Below are 16,421 nucleotides of genomic sequence, written 5' to 3' on the forward strand. Positions count from 1 at the left end.
AGGTTTTTTTGTTAGGAATATATTATTCATCGAGATGGGTGATGTACAAAGAGTAGAAACAAGCAGCAGATAGTGAAGTTAGGTTAGTTGTGGACCTTATTATAGTATGATATGAGAAACTGGAGAACAGATTCGGGGCAGGGGGGAATTGATATTCTATTCTGATAGATTAAAAAAATTTTTAATCAACAACATATAGGTAGATGTTGAAGCCATAACCTGTGGATGAGATGCCCTTGGAGATTATAGACTGAGTGAAAAGAGAATTCTTGAGATAGGTTTTGGGGGTATAGTAATATTAAGTGACAGGCAGAAGAAAAGGCTGTAAGCTTCCATCTCAAGCAGCTAGAAGAACAGTAACAAATTTAACCTAATGAAAATAGAAGGAAAAACGAAATAAAGATGTGAGCAAAAATCAATAAAATTTAAAACAAGCATACAGAACAGAAAATCTGAGAATAATAAAATTGTAAGCCTCCAGCAAGATTAAGAAAAAGACAAATCACTGTTAAGAATTTAAAGGGAGACATCACTGGAGCCATTGAACCTTAAAGAGATAAGATATTGTGAAGAACTTTGCATCAATAAATTTGACAATGTAAATGAAACAAAAATGTTTTGGAAAACAATTTATTAACAATCACCCAAGAAGAAATAAAAATTTTATGTTAAAGAAACTGAATCTCTTAATTTAAAAAAAAAATCCTTCCCACAAAAAACTCAGGTCTGTATGCTTCCACTGGGTAATCCTTTTAAGTATTTAAGGAAAAATAAAGTATCAGTCTTACATGAACTCTTCCCGGGTACTGAGAAAAGGGAGAACTTATGTTATTGAGGCTAGTACCACCTTGATACCAAAACTTTATAATACTTACCAAAAAAATTACAGAACTGCATGGTATGAGCATAGATACAAAATCCTACATAAAATATTCACAAATCAAATTTAGCAATGTATAAAAGAATAATATATTACAACCAAATTGAGTTTATTCCAGGAAAGCAACAGTAGTTATTTTTAAATTGGTATTATTTTCCACATTTAAAGAAGAAAAATCCATGATCATCTCTACAGAAGCAAAAGAAGCATTTGATCAATTTCAGTGCCTGTTTATGATAAAAACTTAGCAAATTAGGAAAGAAGGGATCTTCCTCAATCTGATAAAAAATTATCCTTGAAAAATGTACAGGAAGCATCATCTTTAATGGTGAATTATTGAAAGTTTCCTCCCAGAAGTAGGAAACGTAACAATAATAACTGCTTTCACCACTTCTATTCAACATTATGCTGGAAGTTCCAACCAGTTCAATAAAGCAAGGTAAAGAAAAGGCATAAGGACTGGGAAGAAAAGACTTTAAATGTCATTTGTATAGGACACAATTGTGGACATAGAAAATTCCAAAAAGATCAAACTATTGAAATCAGTTGATTTACCAAGGTCACTAAAGACAAGTTCAATATTTTAAAAAAAGTAAAAACCCTTCTTTTTATTCTTTCTAAACCAACAGTTAGAAAGTGAAGCTTAAAATACTGTCATTTTGCAATACCATTGAAAAAATCAGATACATAACAAAAAGACATAAGTAGGAAGGATATACATGCTCATGATATGAAGACAAAATTGAAAGATGTCAGTTCTCTAAAATCAATCTGTATTGGCAGGGAAAATCTCAGCCAGGTTTATTTGTGGAAATTAAGCTGGTCTATAATTTATATGGAAATGTAAAGGCAAAGAACAGCTGAGGCAACAGTGAAGAATGAGGCTGTGGTCTTAAATACTAGATGATCAGGATCTATTAAAAAGTTGTTTAAAACAATGTGGTATTGGTCAAAGGATGTACAAAAGAATGGATTAAAGTCAAGAGTCTAGAAACAGACTGATTTTTTTAAAAGATAATGCTGCTGCTTAGTGGAGAGAATGGTCTTTTCAATAAATGATGCTGGATTAATTGGATATCTGTATGGGACAAAAAATCTTGACCCATCTCATACCACATACAAAAATTAATTACAGATTGTAGATCTAAATGTTAAAGGTAAAAAAATAATGCTATAGGAGAATATCATCATGACTTTAGGATACACATACATTGGACAGAAAAGGAAAAGGAAAGGAAAAAAATGGTAAATTATACTACATTAAAATTTTAAAAGCTTTTCATCAAAAGACATCATTAAAAATGGAAAGGCAACCAACAGAGTGGAAGGTTTTGTAATACACAGATCTAATGAAGGTCTCATATACACAATATACAAATGACTACGACTCAAAAGACGAAAAAGGCAGAAGACTTTGGCAATTCCTAAAAGTATTAAAACAGCCAATAAGCGCTGTTTTAAAAAGGAATGTGAAGTGGAATAACTTTGGAAAACATTTTTTGGCGGTATTCTACTAAAGCTCAATTTGGCCAGCAAATTTCATTCCTTGCTATGTTCCCAACAGTAATTGTGGATATTTGTTTACCAAAATATATGTACTAGAGTGTTTACAAAAGAACTATTTGCTTTCTTTCTCCTCTCCTGACCATCGCCCTGCTCCCTCCATACATTCACCCATTCACCTGTTTTACTGAGTCTAATTTACTGCTTCCTCTGGCTTGTTCCTGGAAGTAATCAAGCACGTGGGCACTGTTCACTAGCGGAGTCTCGGTTCTTACAGCCCTCTGGTAAGGCGCACTGGTTTTCAAACCAGCTAAAGGGGCTCATCTTCCCAGTGTCGGACTCCAGGTCTGGGGGTGCCCAATATGTGTCTCGAGCCCCTCACTCCCCGGGCAGGATCCCCAAGCTTGTGATATATCCCCCGCCTCTTTGTGCTCCCTGCTCAGGGCGCAGGCCCTGATCTGACAGCTTCTCCTCCCTTCCTGCCTGGCTCTGTGTGAATCTTTCTTTAGAGCCTTCGTTGTAGAATAGCCTTTCTGCCAGTCTTCAGTTTGTTTTCAGTGAGAATTGCTCCACGTGAAGTTGTACTTTTGATGTGTTCCTGGGGTGAGGTGAGCTCAGCATTCTCCTACTCTCTGCCATCTTAATCTCCCCTGCAACCTTTTCCTTACTTTTTTCAGAGCTGCATCCATGTGTTTGTACCATGCTTTTTTCAGCCATTTTCCTATATGTATTAGGTTATTGCATTATTTTACAATTAAAAATAGTACACTATGTTATGCATATGTATTTTCATATTGTTTGAGTTGCATCTTAAAAGGAAATTTGGGGATTGGAATTTATTGGTCAAAAAGTAAATGCAATGTGATTTTGTTAGATACAGGGGTGCCCCCCAAATCTGGGCATACAGTGCCATGAGATCATCCTTGCTGGGATGATACTGAACCACAGCACTCTGAAAACCTCTAGGCCAAGAAGTTAAGTCATACGGCGCATTTATACATTAAATACTTCTGCAGACATTGTGTTCTTACTGTGCATCGAGAAACATCCTCGGTACTGGGAATGAAAATGCATATTCTAGGAGGCATCTGCGTTAAGAGGCCACTTTAACATGGGCCAGATGGTTCCCTGCTTCTGTAATCCCTGAAAATAGTGACAATAAAGTACAGCGATACTGTCTCTAGCATGAGTTCCCATTGAAATGAAATTCTACTTTACACAGAATTATTCCCATATCATGTGAAAAACAGTACCTAATATATCTGTTGGTAGTATTTAAAAGGGGGGGGGGCTTCCCCGGTGGAGCAGTGGTTAAGAATCCGCCTGCCAATGCAGGGGACACGGGTTCGAGCCCTGGTCTGGGAAGATCCCGCATCCCATGGAGCAGCTAAGGCCGTGCACCACAACTACTGAGCCTGCGCTCTAGAGCCCACAAGCCACAACTGCTGAACCTGCGTTCCACAACTACTGAAGCCCGTGCACCTAGAGCCTGTGCTCCTCAACAAGAGAAGCCACCGCAATGAGAAGCCCACGCACCACAACAAAGAATAGCCCCTGCTCGCCACAGCTAGAGAAAGCCCGCGTACAGCAACGAAGACCCAACACAGCCAAAAATAAATAAATAAATTTATTTAAAAATATATATATCAAAAATAAAAATTCATTGAAAAAAAGGAATTTGGGGAAGGAAAGTAAAAGCAGAAGTAAAAATATAGGTGCAGCCTCATTTTCCAACACAGTGTTGGCGAGAAAGAAAATCTGAGTGTAGACTTCCCTCCTGTTGATGTAAGTGGGCAAAGTGATACGAAGGTGAACTTGGGAATCAGGAAGTCATAAAACTTCAAGTTAAAGAAATGAAAAGGCATCAAACATTTGGAGGCCCATACAGAAAAGGTTAAAAAAACAAAAATGTACCTTTCAGTAACCCCAAGCTCTTTAAACATCTGATTGAAAGTTTGGGAAAAAAATCCTGAAGATTTGGAAACCAACTGTACACTTATCCATTACTGGGAATTTAGAATCGCCAAAAGTAAAGTGCTATTGATAGTATATTTACTTTATATAGAATTATTTCATATGTTATTTGGTGACTATGAAAATATGAGGAGTTTCATTAACATGTTTGCCACCTGAGTTCTACTCATCTTTTTTTTGTCTAAAAGCCTTAAGGTTTTCAACCATGGATTTTTCCTGTCATGGAGTTTTTTTAAGATAAAAATCTGTCATATAGCAGGCATTTTCCTCTAAGAAAACTTTCTGATTTTACAGTCACACCTTATTCAGAAGAGTGTTAATGTAAGCTCTCTGAGAAGACTTTTAAATTCCATCCTCAATTTCAGACAAACTGAACTTTGAATGATCTGCATCGATGCTTGCATAAACTGTTACTGTCCAGAGTTGAATATGTGCTCTTTGTCTAAATATTCCACTGATTCTGGAAGTAACCCGAGTTACACTCTATAATTTTGTATTTCAAACACCAGAAAGTGGTATTGTGGAATATAACTTCAAAATAGTAATATAAAAACAAGAACATAAAATACAAGAAAGTATCTTTTATTCTTGTGCCATGTTTTTAAATTTTGACATAGGTTTCACTGTTGTGATAAAAGTATACATCTTATATGAAATCCTACTTAGAAATATTAGTCATTAATTTGTAATTTAACAAATCTATTATGGAAACAAAAATGTATAAACCTTCTTTAAGAAGATTTTTGGAACTTTCAGTTTGAAAGAGAATCATACATGAAAACAAGGATAACTCTTATGGTAGTTTAATCCATGCTTTATATTAAACCTAACGCCTAACAATTATGAGCGTCTATTACTTTGAGGTATTGTGCTTTGACATTAATTTCTGTATCTAACACCAAAGTGCTATAATATCATTTAGTAACTTCCATTGAATTCTGTAAGAATTGTAATCTCACAATTTTTATCCAGTTTGTTTTTAAAATTATACAAGGCACATTAAATCTAATTGAGAACAATTGACAAGTAACAGATTAGTGCCAAATAAATGTGTCTGTCATCATTAAGCTATACTTTTTTCACTTTGGCAGGACTCATATTGCTGCTTTAGGGCTTTCAGATATTTCAAAAAATTTGTTACAGCATGAAGTAAATTAAAATGTCTCAAGTCTGTTTCTGATCTACCCATGATTCTATCAGATTCTTCTACACTCAACATTCCAATTCATTGTAGCATTTTCTGTATTTCTACTTCAAACAGCATGACTCACTAAGGTTTTGAGAAAAAATAAAACTTCCCCAAGAAGTCCTGCAAAGGCAGGTAAATCTAAATGTCTTACCTTTGCTCTGCTTTCATAGGGAAAGTGAACAAAACCCGCCTTCTCTGCTGGCTTTAAGACCACCAGCAATGTCTTTTTATGTGATTTGTGCAAATCACATCAGAGAAGGGTAGCTAATTTCTGTTGGAAACCTATTAAATTCAAAGTCCACAGAGAAATTTCAGCATCTTAATTTGAATACAACTTTTTATTTGTGTGCTTGTTTTTTAAGGGATAAAAATAATGGTACAAAGTCAAGCTTCCTAGAAAATTTTAAATTTAGTTTTGCCAAACTTGCTGGATTTTTTTTTTCCTGAACAATGACACATTGTAATATGTTTTGCTGATATTTCCCTGAAGTCAGCATTTTTCTTAGATATAATTGTTTATTTAAAGATTTATAGTAGTTTTGCAAAGAATAGCCAAACATTTTTGCCTAAAAGGGTAAATGGAATTTCAAATATTTATACTATTGTATACGAATAGTCCTCGATGTGCTTTCTGAAATTCTTTGTGTGTGCTTAAATAGAGTGCCAAAAGAGTCAATCATGTAAAAATTGTTTCATATTTACCAACTTATTACAGAGCAGTTTGCATTCTACTTTTCACTACATCCGCATTTAGCATTAAGACAAGAGTGGGTCAAGTTTGGCTCGTGCAGTTGAAGGTTCACTCAGTAGAGTAATCACAACGTGGTCATCTCGGCCTTGCCATAACATCTCTCCTTCGAAGTCAACCAGTCCACGCTTCCTGGCACGCATGAGAATGCCCACAACTTTATCTGAAATACGAACGTATCTGTCAAAGAGATCTCCAAAAGTAACCTGGATCTTGCCGTCCCGTCTGTGGTGAGCCATCGTTCGGATGATGAAGCACATGTCCATGATTTCTCTGTAGATGTGCTCCTCGGCTCTCTTGGCCCTTTCGGCAGTTTTGGTTCCTTCCTTGGGACGGCCGTAGCCTTCATCTCCTTTGTGCAGGCAGGTGGACATGGCCAACTCATAATCGAACTCTTCACTGAAAGGATTGAGCTTCTGAGATTGTCTGTGTTCATCAGCCCAGTGTTGCCATCTTTCTTTCAGGTTGCCCACTTGGCTGTATTTTTGCTGAACTTTGCAGTTGAGTTTCTCTGTGAATCTATTTGCCCTAAAAGAGAGAGAGAGGATGAAGAATCAAAATATTGATATTGTAACACCCAAGTGTTGCTTTCTGTTTGTACTTCTTGTACATATGCATCTTAATGTAACTCTATAATTGTTTCATTATCAAAGAAATACGAACAATTCAAAAAAATAAGAAGAAAGAAGAAAAGTCATATACAAGGCCACCATTGTTCTTAGTTTGAGGTCTCTCCTTCTAGATTATTTTCTCTCTAAATAACAGTAATGTTTTAAGCTCCGTAAAATAATCATATTAAACTATTTCAAGAAAAAAGCTTCCTTACACAAATGTAATGCAAATATGTGCATCTTTTTTTTTTTTTTAAAGAAGATGTTGGGGGTAAGAGTTTATTAATTATTTATTTTTGCTGTGTTGGGTCTTCGTTTCTGTGTGAGGGCTTTCTCTAGTTGTGGTAAGCAGGGGCCGCTCTTCATCGCGGTGCGCGGACCTCTCACTATCGCGGCCTCTCGTTGCAGAGCACAGGCTCCAGACGCGCAGGCTCAGTAGTTGTGGCTCACGGGCCTAGTTGCTCCGTGACATGTGGGATCCTCCCAGACCAGGGCTCGAACCCGTGTCACCTGCATTAGCAGGCAGATTCTCAACCACTGCACCACCAGGGAAGCCCCAAATATGTGTATCTTAAAGTTGCATATTAGTAACATTTAGAACTGGACTCGAATGAGTGTATTAAGAGAATCCACTTTACATAGGACATCAAGAAACAGTTATTTGCCCAAAATAAGCCTTATATCAGCACACATACTCTAATATTCACTCATGTATAGATTTTTATATATGGATTTTTTTTTTGGCTGCACTGCACAACATACGGATCTTCTTTCCCCAACTTGGGATGGAACCCGTGCCCCCTGCAGTGGAAGTGCAGAGTCTTAAGCACTGGACCGCCAGGGAAGTCCCTATATATGGATCTTTAATGAAGCATATCTATACTAGTATCTATGATGTGCCACAAATTTTGAAAAATCAAGCTGTATGTATAGGAGACACCAGCTAGCAATAGTAATATTTATTGAACACAGTGTGCTGGCATTCTTCTAAACACTTTCTACTAATATTTCCACAACCATTTCATGAGATAGGTACTGTTAATCTCACCTCACAGATGAGGAAACTGAGGCCAGAGGGGTTAAGTAACTTGGCTTAAAGTCACAAAGCTGTTAAGTGATGGAGCTGGGACTTGCACCAAAGTTAAGCCGGCTCCAGAGCCTGTGTATAACTTCTGTGAAATGCTGCCCTAACCCAGCGGAAGAGGCAGGATTCAAACCCAAACTGTCTTAGGCAGAGTCAGTGCTCTTCCCTCTCCGATGGTGCCACTCAGCCTGCCAGGACAGTATCTAATATGTGGATGAGCTGTGTCTCAAATGTGTGTGTCTGCCCTTGCAGTTTGGAATGCATTTCTTACTAAAACAAAACAAAAGCCAGCATTGGAAAGTGTAGACCAATAATGTCATGAGGATGCAGATCTAATTTTAAAATGGCAAAATTTGTCTTTAACAGCCTTTCCTGTCATTTCCGTATCGCCAATCTCCTAGACTTTTTTTCGAGGTCTCTTTGCCTTCATGAGTAAAGCATGAACTCTTGGACTACCTAAAAGTCAGAAATTTGTATTCCTCATCCGTACAAGTGACTCACCATCCTTCTCCCCAGCTCCGAGTGGCTTCATGTGTGGAAGCATTGGAAGTGGGAGGTGTAGAGCAGGATTGAATTTGCTTATGGCAACGGCATGCCCGAACTCAGTAGCCCCTGCTATCTGAACTCTCACCATTTGCTGTTCAAAACCCAGGAACAGGTCAGATGTGAGTCTTCCTCACTATCCAAACTCACTTCCTGCAGTCTGGTCATTCAGATGCAGGAGGCTAACGCTGGATAGAGAGGCAAGCATACTTGCATCAGCATTGTTTTCTTCGAAGAGGAAGGACATCCAGTAGATGGCGACCTTTCACTAATTCCCGTGGTTTGTGTCCTACACTTGCTGCATTGTTTCACTACTGCAGGAGAGTTCAAACTACGAGTACATTGCTGAATATAACAGTGCTATTCTTTGTAACGACACGGACAAAAGTATATGACAAAGTTAATTGGTAAAAAGCAGCATACAAAAACTGTTTACACAATTATCACAACTTAAAAAAATCATACATGTGTGGAAAAGTGCTTGGAGCTACAGCCCTGAAGTGGAATGCATTTCTCTCAACCCTGCTGGTCCTCGTCTTCATCTGCATCTCAATAGACTGACCCTGTTCAGCTGCATAGATTATGGGCTGCTTGATCTCATGATCAAAGGAGAGGAAACACCTAGTGCCCTTGGAATGATGGCAATCCATGGCAGACATAGTCTTCAATAACAAGCCCAGGGTCATCCTGGCAAAACCCAAAGCTCAGCCTCATTTGAGGCTGGAACATCTTGCTGGAGAAGCGACTTGGAACATCTCAGAAGAAAGAGAAAAGAATAGCATGATTTATTAACTCATACTTTTTGTCTCCTGAGCACCACCTGTGGTTCTGTCCTATAGTATAATACATCCTCCCTTTAAGGAGCTTCTGGGCACTTTGACATTCCTTCCATCCTCTATTAAAGTATTTATGACAACTACTGTGTGCCAGACACTCTTAGGTACTAGTTGAATGCTCAATAATGAAAAAAGAATGACGAATAACCACTAAAAGACATTCATGAAAATCATCAGAGTAAACCAAATTTGAGTATATATGGTACAATTCTAACCATGTAAAATGTGTATACACCAGGCTGAAGAAATCAAGAGCATGTGCACAATTGAAAATAATTATATTGGTATCTAGATGACAGTTGATTTTTTTTTCTTTTCCAAAATTCTCTTTCATGCTGGTATTACAGTTGACCCTTGAACAACACAGGCTTGAACTGCACAGGTCCACTTATACATGGATTTTTTTTTTTTTTTTTTTTTTTTTTAGTAAATACTACAAGATCCTCATCGAGTTGTTCAAGGGAACAATGGTGGGGAAGGAGTTCTGATCTTTCAAGCACTTGAAAATCCGAGTATAACCCTACTCTTATACTGTATCCATGGTTCCACCTCCATAGATTCAACCAACCATGGATTGTGTAATACTGTTGCAAGCATTTATTTGAAAAATCCGCTTATAAATGGACCCACACAGTTCAAACCCATGTTGTTTTGCGTCAACTGTATTGATTTTAAAATGTACAAGAAGCAGAAAAATATTCAAATTATCATCCAGAGGTAATTTGTTTAAACTGTATGTTTATATGGGTCTCTCATTCATTGATGTAGTATTTTTTCTTCTAATTTTAATTAGGAACTTAAATTCCCTGAGTGTTGACACTCTATGTCATTTGGGATAAGGGTTGGGGTTGGTGAGGTAATAACTCTGTGAAGAAGAGAAACATCTAAAAAAGCACCTACTAAATCTTAATTTCCATTTGTTATATGGCCAAACTGTAATTCCCAGTAATAAGAGAAAAGGAAAGCAAAAGAATTGATCCTATTAGCAAGAATTAGAAAATAGACAAGGTTGTTTTAAAGTACTAGAAGAAAATATATCTTAATGAGTATTTAATTTTCTCTATCTTATAAACGTTCTATATTGTCTTAGTATTTCCAGTTTTTTAAAAGTATGGAAGTTTCAGGTTTAAATCAGGATTAGAAAGTCTTATACCCTGAGTATCCTCCTGATCAATGAACGTAAGACTTAATATATCAGCTTGTCCTGTTTTTCTAAATTTCAAGTACAAATGTGAATAATAGTTTAGATTGAGCTTTAGAAAGACACTCTCATATACATTTATAGAAGCAAAGCGATATTCAAAGACTGGCACCACATCCATATCTTAGGCTAGAACACTTCTCTGTCAGTAAACTGAAGAACTTCTGCCACCCTTTCCAACTTCTCAGGGAAGTTCTGGAGAGAATCTGCTCCTCTGTCCACTGGTTTGCTTGTCCTTCACCACAGGAAGTATAGCCAGTTTGGTTAATGGGAGATTGATATCTGCGGGGTCACACTTATCAGAAGCAGGGTGACTGAATTCAAACCTGTGCTCTCCTTTCTGTTATCAGCCAGGTTTGGGAGCCAAGCCTGTGCTTCTCCTTGCAGTTTGGCAGCTGTCCTCAGAGTCCATGGAAAGGGTTCCAAGCTCGAGAATTGGGGGCAAATATTAGAAAGCCATACTTTCCCCTTCATTTCTAGCAAATATCTTCAATATAATTGTACCAAAACACTACAGTTTGGGAGTTATTGGGATTCCACTAATTAAGCTGATGCTTTGCTCTCCATGTGATTTCTTGAGTCCGTTCTGTCTTCAGAGAATCAGTCTAACACAGTGGTTAAGAATGCAAGCTCTGGCATCAGCCTTCCCAGTGTCATCACTTACTAACTCTGTGGCTTGTATACATCTCTGCGCTCAGTTCCCTTTTCTATAAAACGCTCAACCATTAGTATTTTTGCCAAACAGAACTTGGAGGAGAGGATGGATGAGTGATTGTCATTTCAATATTGCATCATTACTGTGTGGGAGATAAAATTTCCTTTGTCTAAAGGAGCTGGACCAAACAAGTCACATAGCTATACAATTAAAAGACTGAATATTTTAAAAATAAAGCATAAAATAGAAATCATTTTCATAGTAAAGCCCCAGGTAGTAAAACTCTACTGGTGAAGAATATTTCTACTTTCTACCAAACCTGACTTGTCTCTGTTATCCATAGAACATCTTAACCACCAAGACAACTTTTTTTCTACTTAAATATTCGTGACACATAATTTTCTCCCTGTTAGTGGATATGGGGAAAGAATGGTGCTTAGAATTAAAAATAAATGAACAAAACCCCCTTTCACATAGGCTTCCTCAATAATGCCACATTCATTTCTCAAGCAGTACGTGAGAGTCCCATCAGGTAAAAAGTCCCATTGGGCTTCTGCTGAAGCTTCCTGAGCATAGCTAGGATTACTGCTGACATTCAGAGCTGCTGTTGCTGTGTACAACATTCTGGTACCCTACGTATTCTAAGACCAAGGGAAAGGAGCCAAAGAAGGAAGGAAGGGATTTCATTCCCATTCTCCTCCCCAAACCCTGAGAGCCAATCTCCTAGCATCCCGTAGTGTTAGGATCACCAGGGCTGGCCCCTTGCATTATAATGAGTACAACTTACTAAGTAGCTTTCCTGGGTCTGTTGCTTTACATAATTAATACCAAAATAACTCTGGATTATCACATCTATTTTTTTCAGATGAGTACAGAGAAACTTAGGATTTGCCAGAGTGACCATGATTCAAATCTGTCTCTCATTCAAAGGTATCTCTCTATCACACTAAGAAGGTGTCCAGGTACATGTCTGTTTGGGGGAACCAACAGAAGGGTCCGGTATGCAAGTTCTCACTTCCAGGTGAGACAGTTTAGAGTAGTGGTCAAGAGGGTGGTCTCTGGATCCAGAGTGCCTGGGTTCAAACCCCATGGGCTGTACAATCTTATACAAATTCCCTAATACTTCTTTGTCTCATGTTCCCATCTATCCAATGAGGCTAATGACCGTGCCTACCCCATGAGAATGTTTTGAGGATTCAATGAATAAATACGTAGACAAGTGCCAAAGAAGAGTACGTGCGTTGGAGATTGGTCCCAGCTGTCACCTCCCTACTTCTGGCCAATTCAAAACATGCTGACACGAAGATCGTCATTGTGCCACCCTTAGTCTTTACTCCATTGGGTTTATTCTGTTCTATTGTTTCCTGTTGTAGCACACACACCCCGCCCCAAATTCACAAGGCCAAAACTTAGACTATGGTTCCATATGGTCTGGTAGAATAGTGATTTCTGATTATGAATTCCTATGTGAATGTAAGTAGAGCACAAATCTAGATCTCTGAATGCATCCTCAAGGTGCTGCCTGAGAAGTAGCCTCATGTCTGGTTTCAAAGCATTACATTTGGAGACAGGCATACACATCTGAGGTCACTAACTTGCTGAGTGAAATTTCCCTCTGAGCTTCAGTGCTCTCATCCCTAAAATGGGATATTACCTTCCTCACTGTGAGAGTTCTAAGGACAAAGCACGTAAAATACCCATAGCACACGCTAAATGCATGCGGAATTATGATTATCTTAGTTTGCCATTTCATTTTTCTTGAAAGCTTTCAATATAATAGTGCTAATTCTTTCAAAACATCGTTAAAGTCACAAACTGTGACAGCTTTTTGTCAAATAAGGTAACCAGTTTTGTCCTTTCTATTTCATAAAAGTTGAAAAACACACCTACACATCTAACCGTTCCCAGAAGGAGTCAGTTTATAAACATTCGCCACATCTGAGGCTTTTCCTGCATTCTGATATCCTGTGGTTGTTGAGTGAGAAATCCTGACTTTCTGTTATGTGGAGGCAGTTACTGTCTTGAAACAAAACATGCGTTTCTTGTCAGACAAAAGTATCAGTTTGAGTCAGTGTGTGTGTGTGTGTGTGTGTGTGTGTGCATTTAATTGTTTTCGGATTGTGATATTTTAATTACCTCGCTTTAATAGCATTTCTGTCTTTGTTTATAAGTAGAACAAAGTTTTCTGAAAGTTTGAAAAATTGCTAAATAATAAAATCTATACGAGCAGTAATAACTTTCATATAGTGAGCTTATGTGCAGGCACTGTGCTAAGTTCTCATCTCGTCCCAGTACAACAGAATTTATTCCAAGAGGTTACTGTTGCCATTGTTTTACAAAGGAGGAAATGGGTTTAGAAGAATAAGCAGGTTTTTTTTGTGTGTGGTGAGAGCATTTAAGAGATATTCTCTTAGCAACTTTCAAGTGCATAATACAGTATTGTTAACTATAGTCAGGGCAGAGCTGGAATTTGAACTTGGGTCTGTCTGACTTCAGAGCCTGCTTTCACGTTAGACAGCAGCTTCCTACCTGTATACAGGCTCACAGAAATCTGTGTTCCAGGGGCATTATTTGGGTAGATGTGTCTCTTGAAAATATTGTAGACTGATTTTGGACAAGGGAAAGGTTTCTCCACTCAGTCTACCAGCAAATACTTGTCTCTGCAGAAAAATAAGCCAATTTGTTACTCATTATAGAATTGACTTAAAAAATTTACCCAAAGCAGATACCCCTCTCCGGTGGCTTCATCTTTGTCATGGCTAAACCTGGAGTGTTCAAAACAGAAAGGAGAAACCAAATAGTGCAGGCCCCTGGCCCAGAGGTCCATGACTGAGCTTGGTACTGCCCTCTTAGCCCAGGGGCGTGCCTTTCCCCGGATCTTGCTGCCTGCCCGATCTGTGAGATTCTTACTCTGACTTTGGTAGTCCTTCCCTGCTCTCTGGGATTCCCCCAGCTGCCTGGGGCTCAAGAGCGGGATAAGGAGTTGGGAGATGCATTTACTTACTGGAAGGGCAAAGGGCGTTTGATTCTGGCAGCGGCCACCCGCTCTCCATCCTGCTCCAGCCTCCCCTCCATCTCCCCTCCGTAGCCGCTGTCCTCTGTGTCTACGCTGCTGCTCCTGCGCTTAGGCCCTTCCTGTTCCACCTGTCCCATCTCTTTCCAGCCTTCGGTCAGCTCAGATACCAGGCTGGCACATTTTCTCCTCCTCGTCGGGGAGCCATGGTCGCAGAGGATTCTGTCCATTTCACTCTCTGGCTGCCCAGCTTCAGGCGTGTCCTCATCCTTCTCGAATCTGTGGCTGAGGTGGCCCACATCCCCTCCTCTCTCGTAAGCCTTGCTGACAACTGTTTTGGTCACCTCTTTCCTTTTGATCTGAGACACCTCGGTGGCTTCCTCTGAGCTTGGTCCATCTCCATGTCCCTCTGGCTTTGGGGAGGAAGACTTCGGGGCACTCTGAGCTTTCCGGTGGGTGGTAGAGTGGATCACTGGTCCAGAAGCTTGGGATGGGTTCTGGGTCCCTCCTGGCATCCAGCCTGTGGGCTCCTGGGCCTGCCTGATGCTGTTCTCATTGGCCCACTGCTGCCAACCTCGGGCCAAGCTGATAACCAGGGTGGCTGTGCGTACCTTCCGGATGGCACTCTTGGCTGGCCCCTCCTCCCTTTCCTTTTCCCCCGGAGCCATGCTACCTTTCTCTTCTCTGCTGCCAGCCTGGGCACTGGCTAAAATGAGTGTGGGCCGGTGGAGGGCTTGGGATTTAAATAGAAGTGGGATGTGGGGTGAGAAGAGAATTTGGTGACGGTGGAAGCTATGTTAAGCACTTCTTGCCAAGATGCAGTGCCTTCCCTGTGATGGTGTGCTTTTTTTAAACCCTGACAGCTCCAGTTTCATCAGAGCAGAGGGACATCTCTGTTGGTAAAGGACAGTGATAGGATCACGCCCTTTCTTCTCCAAGTGCCAGAGTGGAAATTACTAGGTCCTATCATGTGCTCAGCCTTAGGTTTTTCCTGACCTTAAAATATGGTCCTACCATTTATAGGAGCATAAAATACATGCACAAGTTGTGCTGGGAACATTCTAGGATTGTTTCCATTGAAACCTCAACAGCTTTCAATATAGCTCTTAGTTAGTCCCCATTTTATAGCTGAATACAATGACACATAACTTCCTATAACGAATAATATCTGAGACTCAAACCCAGATGTCTGATGTAAGGCATGTGCCTCTTTTCACTCTACTCATCAAAGGTCCTAAGTTGCCTTTTTCTTTTGTCTTCAACTCTATTCGATACAGAGTTTAGAAGTCGCCTCATCCAACCTCCATTTACCAGATGAGAAAACTGAGGCCCAGATAAGGGGGGAGACAAGGGCCTGGTGTTTTAGTCCCACGTTTGAATTATTTTATAGACAAATCCTATTAATACACAAGACGATAGTCAAAATTCTGGTCCAATTATTTTTTTTTAATCTTTAAATTGAGACCTACACACACTGAATTTCAGAGATGATTACAACAAATCTTTTCAAATATTTTGTTAAAGCAGACTATTTAAAGACAAAATAAGTGAATGCTATCAGAAGCAACCCCTACCCGAACTTTTGTTTTTAATAACACAACCTTCCTTAGCAGAACTTCAAGTTCATGAAGAAAAACCATTTTTTCAATTCTCAGAACAAAGACTGAAATATAGTTTTTAAAAAAGGACTGGATAGATAGGTCACTTGGACAGGAAAAGAACCATCTATTAAGTGTCCTAAACCAGGTAAAAATGCTCAGGGCTCAACACTGAGTAATTTCTTAAGGTAAGACAAATAGAATTTTTTCTTCATCCAACAGTTCTATAGGTTTTTAAACTGTATACTTTCCTCCAATCTTGACATGCAGTTAATCACACTGATTGAAAACTGCTGTCTAGGAGCATAAAAAAGGTAAGAACTTTAATTACTTCTGATTGTGAGACAAATTTATTTAAAAAAATACGTTGATGTCAGTTTTCCATCCTGTAGGTCATTTACCTCCCAGGATTAACACAACTGGGGAGCCGATTTACTACTCTATCTAGAAATCTGTCAGATGTGTTTTTAGAGTTCAACAGCATCTGATAATTTTAACTGTGGTCCGACAATGCAGAGACAAGATCCCTCTTGCTTAAGAGGAAATTGGATCACAAGAAAAGAAAACTATGACAAAGATTTCAATC

The 16,421-nt window shown here is 39.0% G+C and overlaps 1 protein-coding gene across 1 annotated transcript; it reads right to left on the reverse strand.

Annotated features, from left to right (window-relative positions):
- Positions 1-6,302: 6,302 nt before the first annotated feature.
- ABRA (actin binding Rho activating protein) lies at positions 6,303-14,982 on the reverse strand (the record flags this gene model as incomplete). The annotated part of the gene is made up of 2 exons (XM_081258418.1): positions 14,229-14,982; positions 6,303-6,822 (listed from the first exon to the last, which is right to left on the reverse strand). The coding sequence occupies exons 1-2, from the start codon at positions 14,903-14,905 to the stop codon at positions 6,303-6,305; spliced, it is 1,197 nt and encodes a 398-aa protein (XP_081114544.1). The 5' UTR covers positions 14,906-14,982.
- Positions 14,983-16,421: the final 1,439 nt, after the last annotated feature.

The sequence above is a fragment of the Mesoplodon bidens genome, assembly GCF_964165515.1.
Source record: "Mesoplodon bidens genome assembly, chromosome: 16".
Lineage (NCBI taxonomy): Eukaryota > Metazoa > Chordata > Mammalia > Artiodactyla > Ziphiidae > Mesoplodon > Mesoplodon bidens.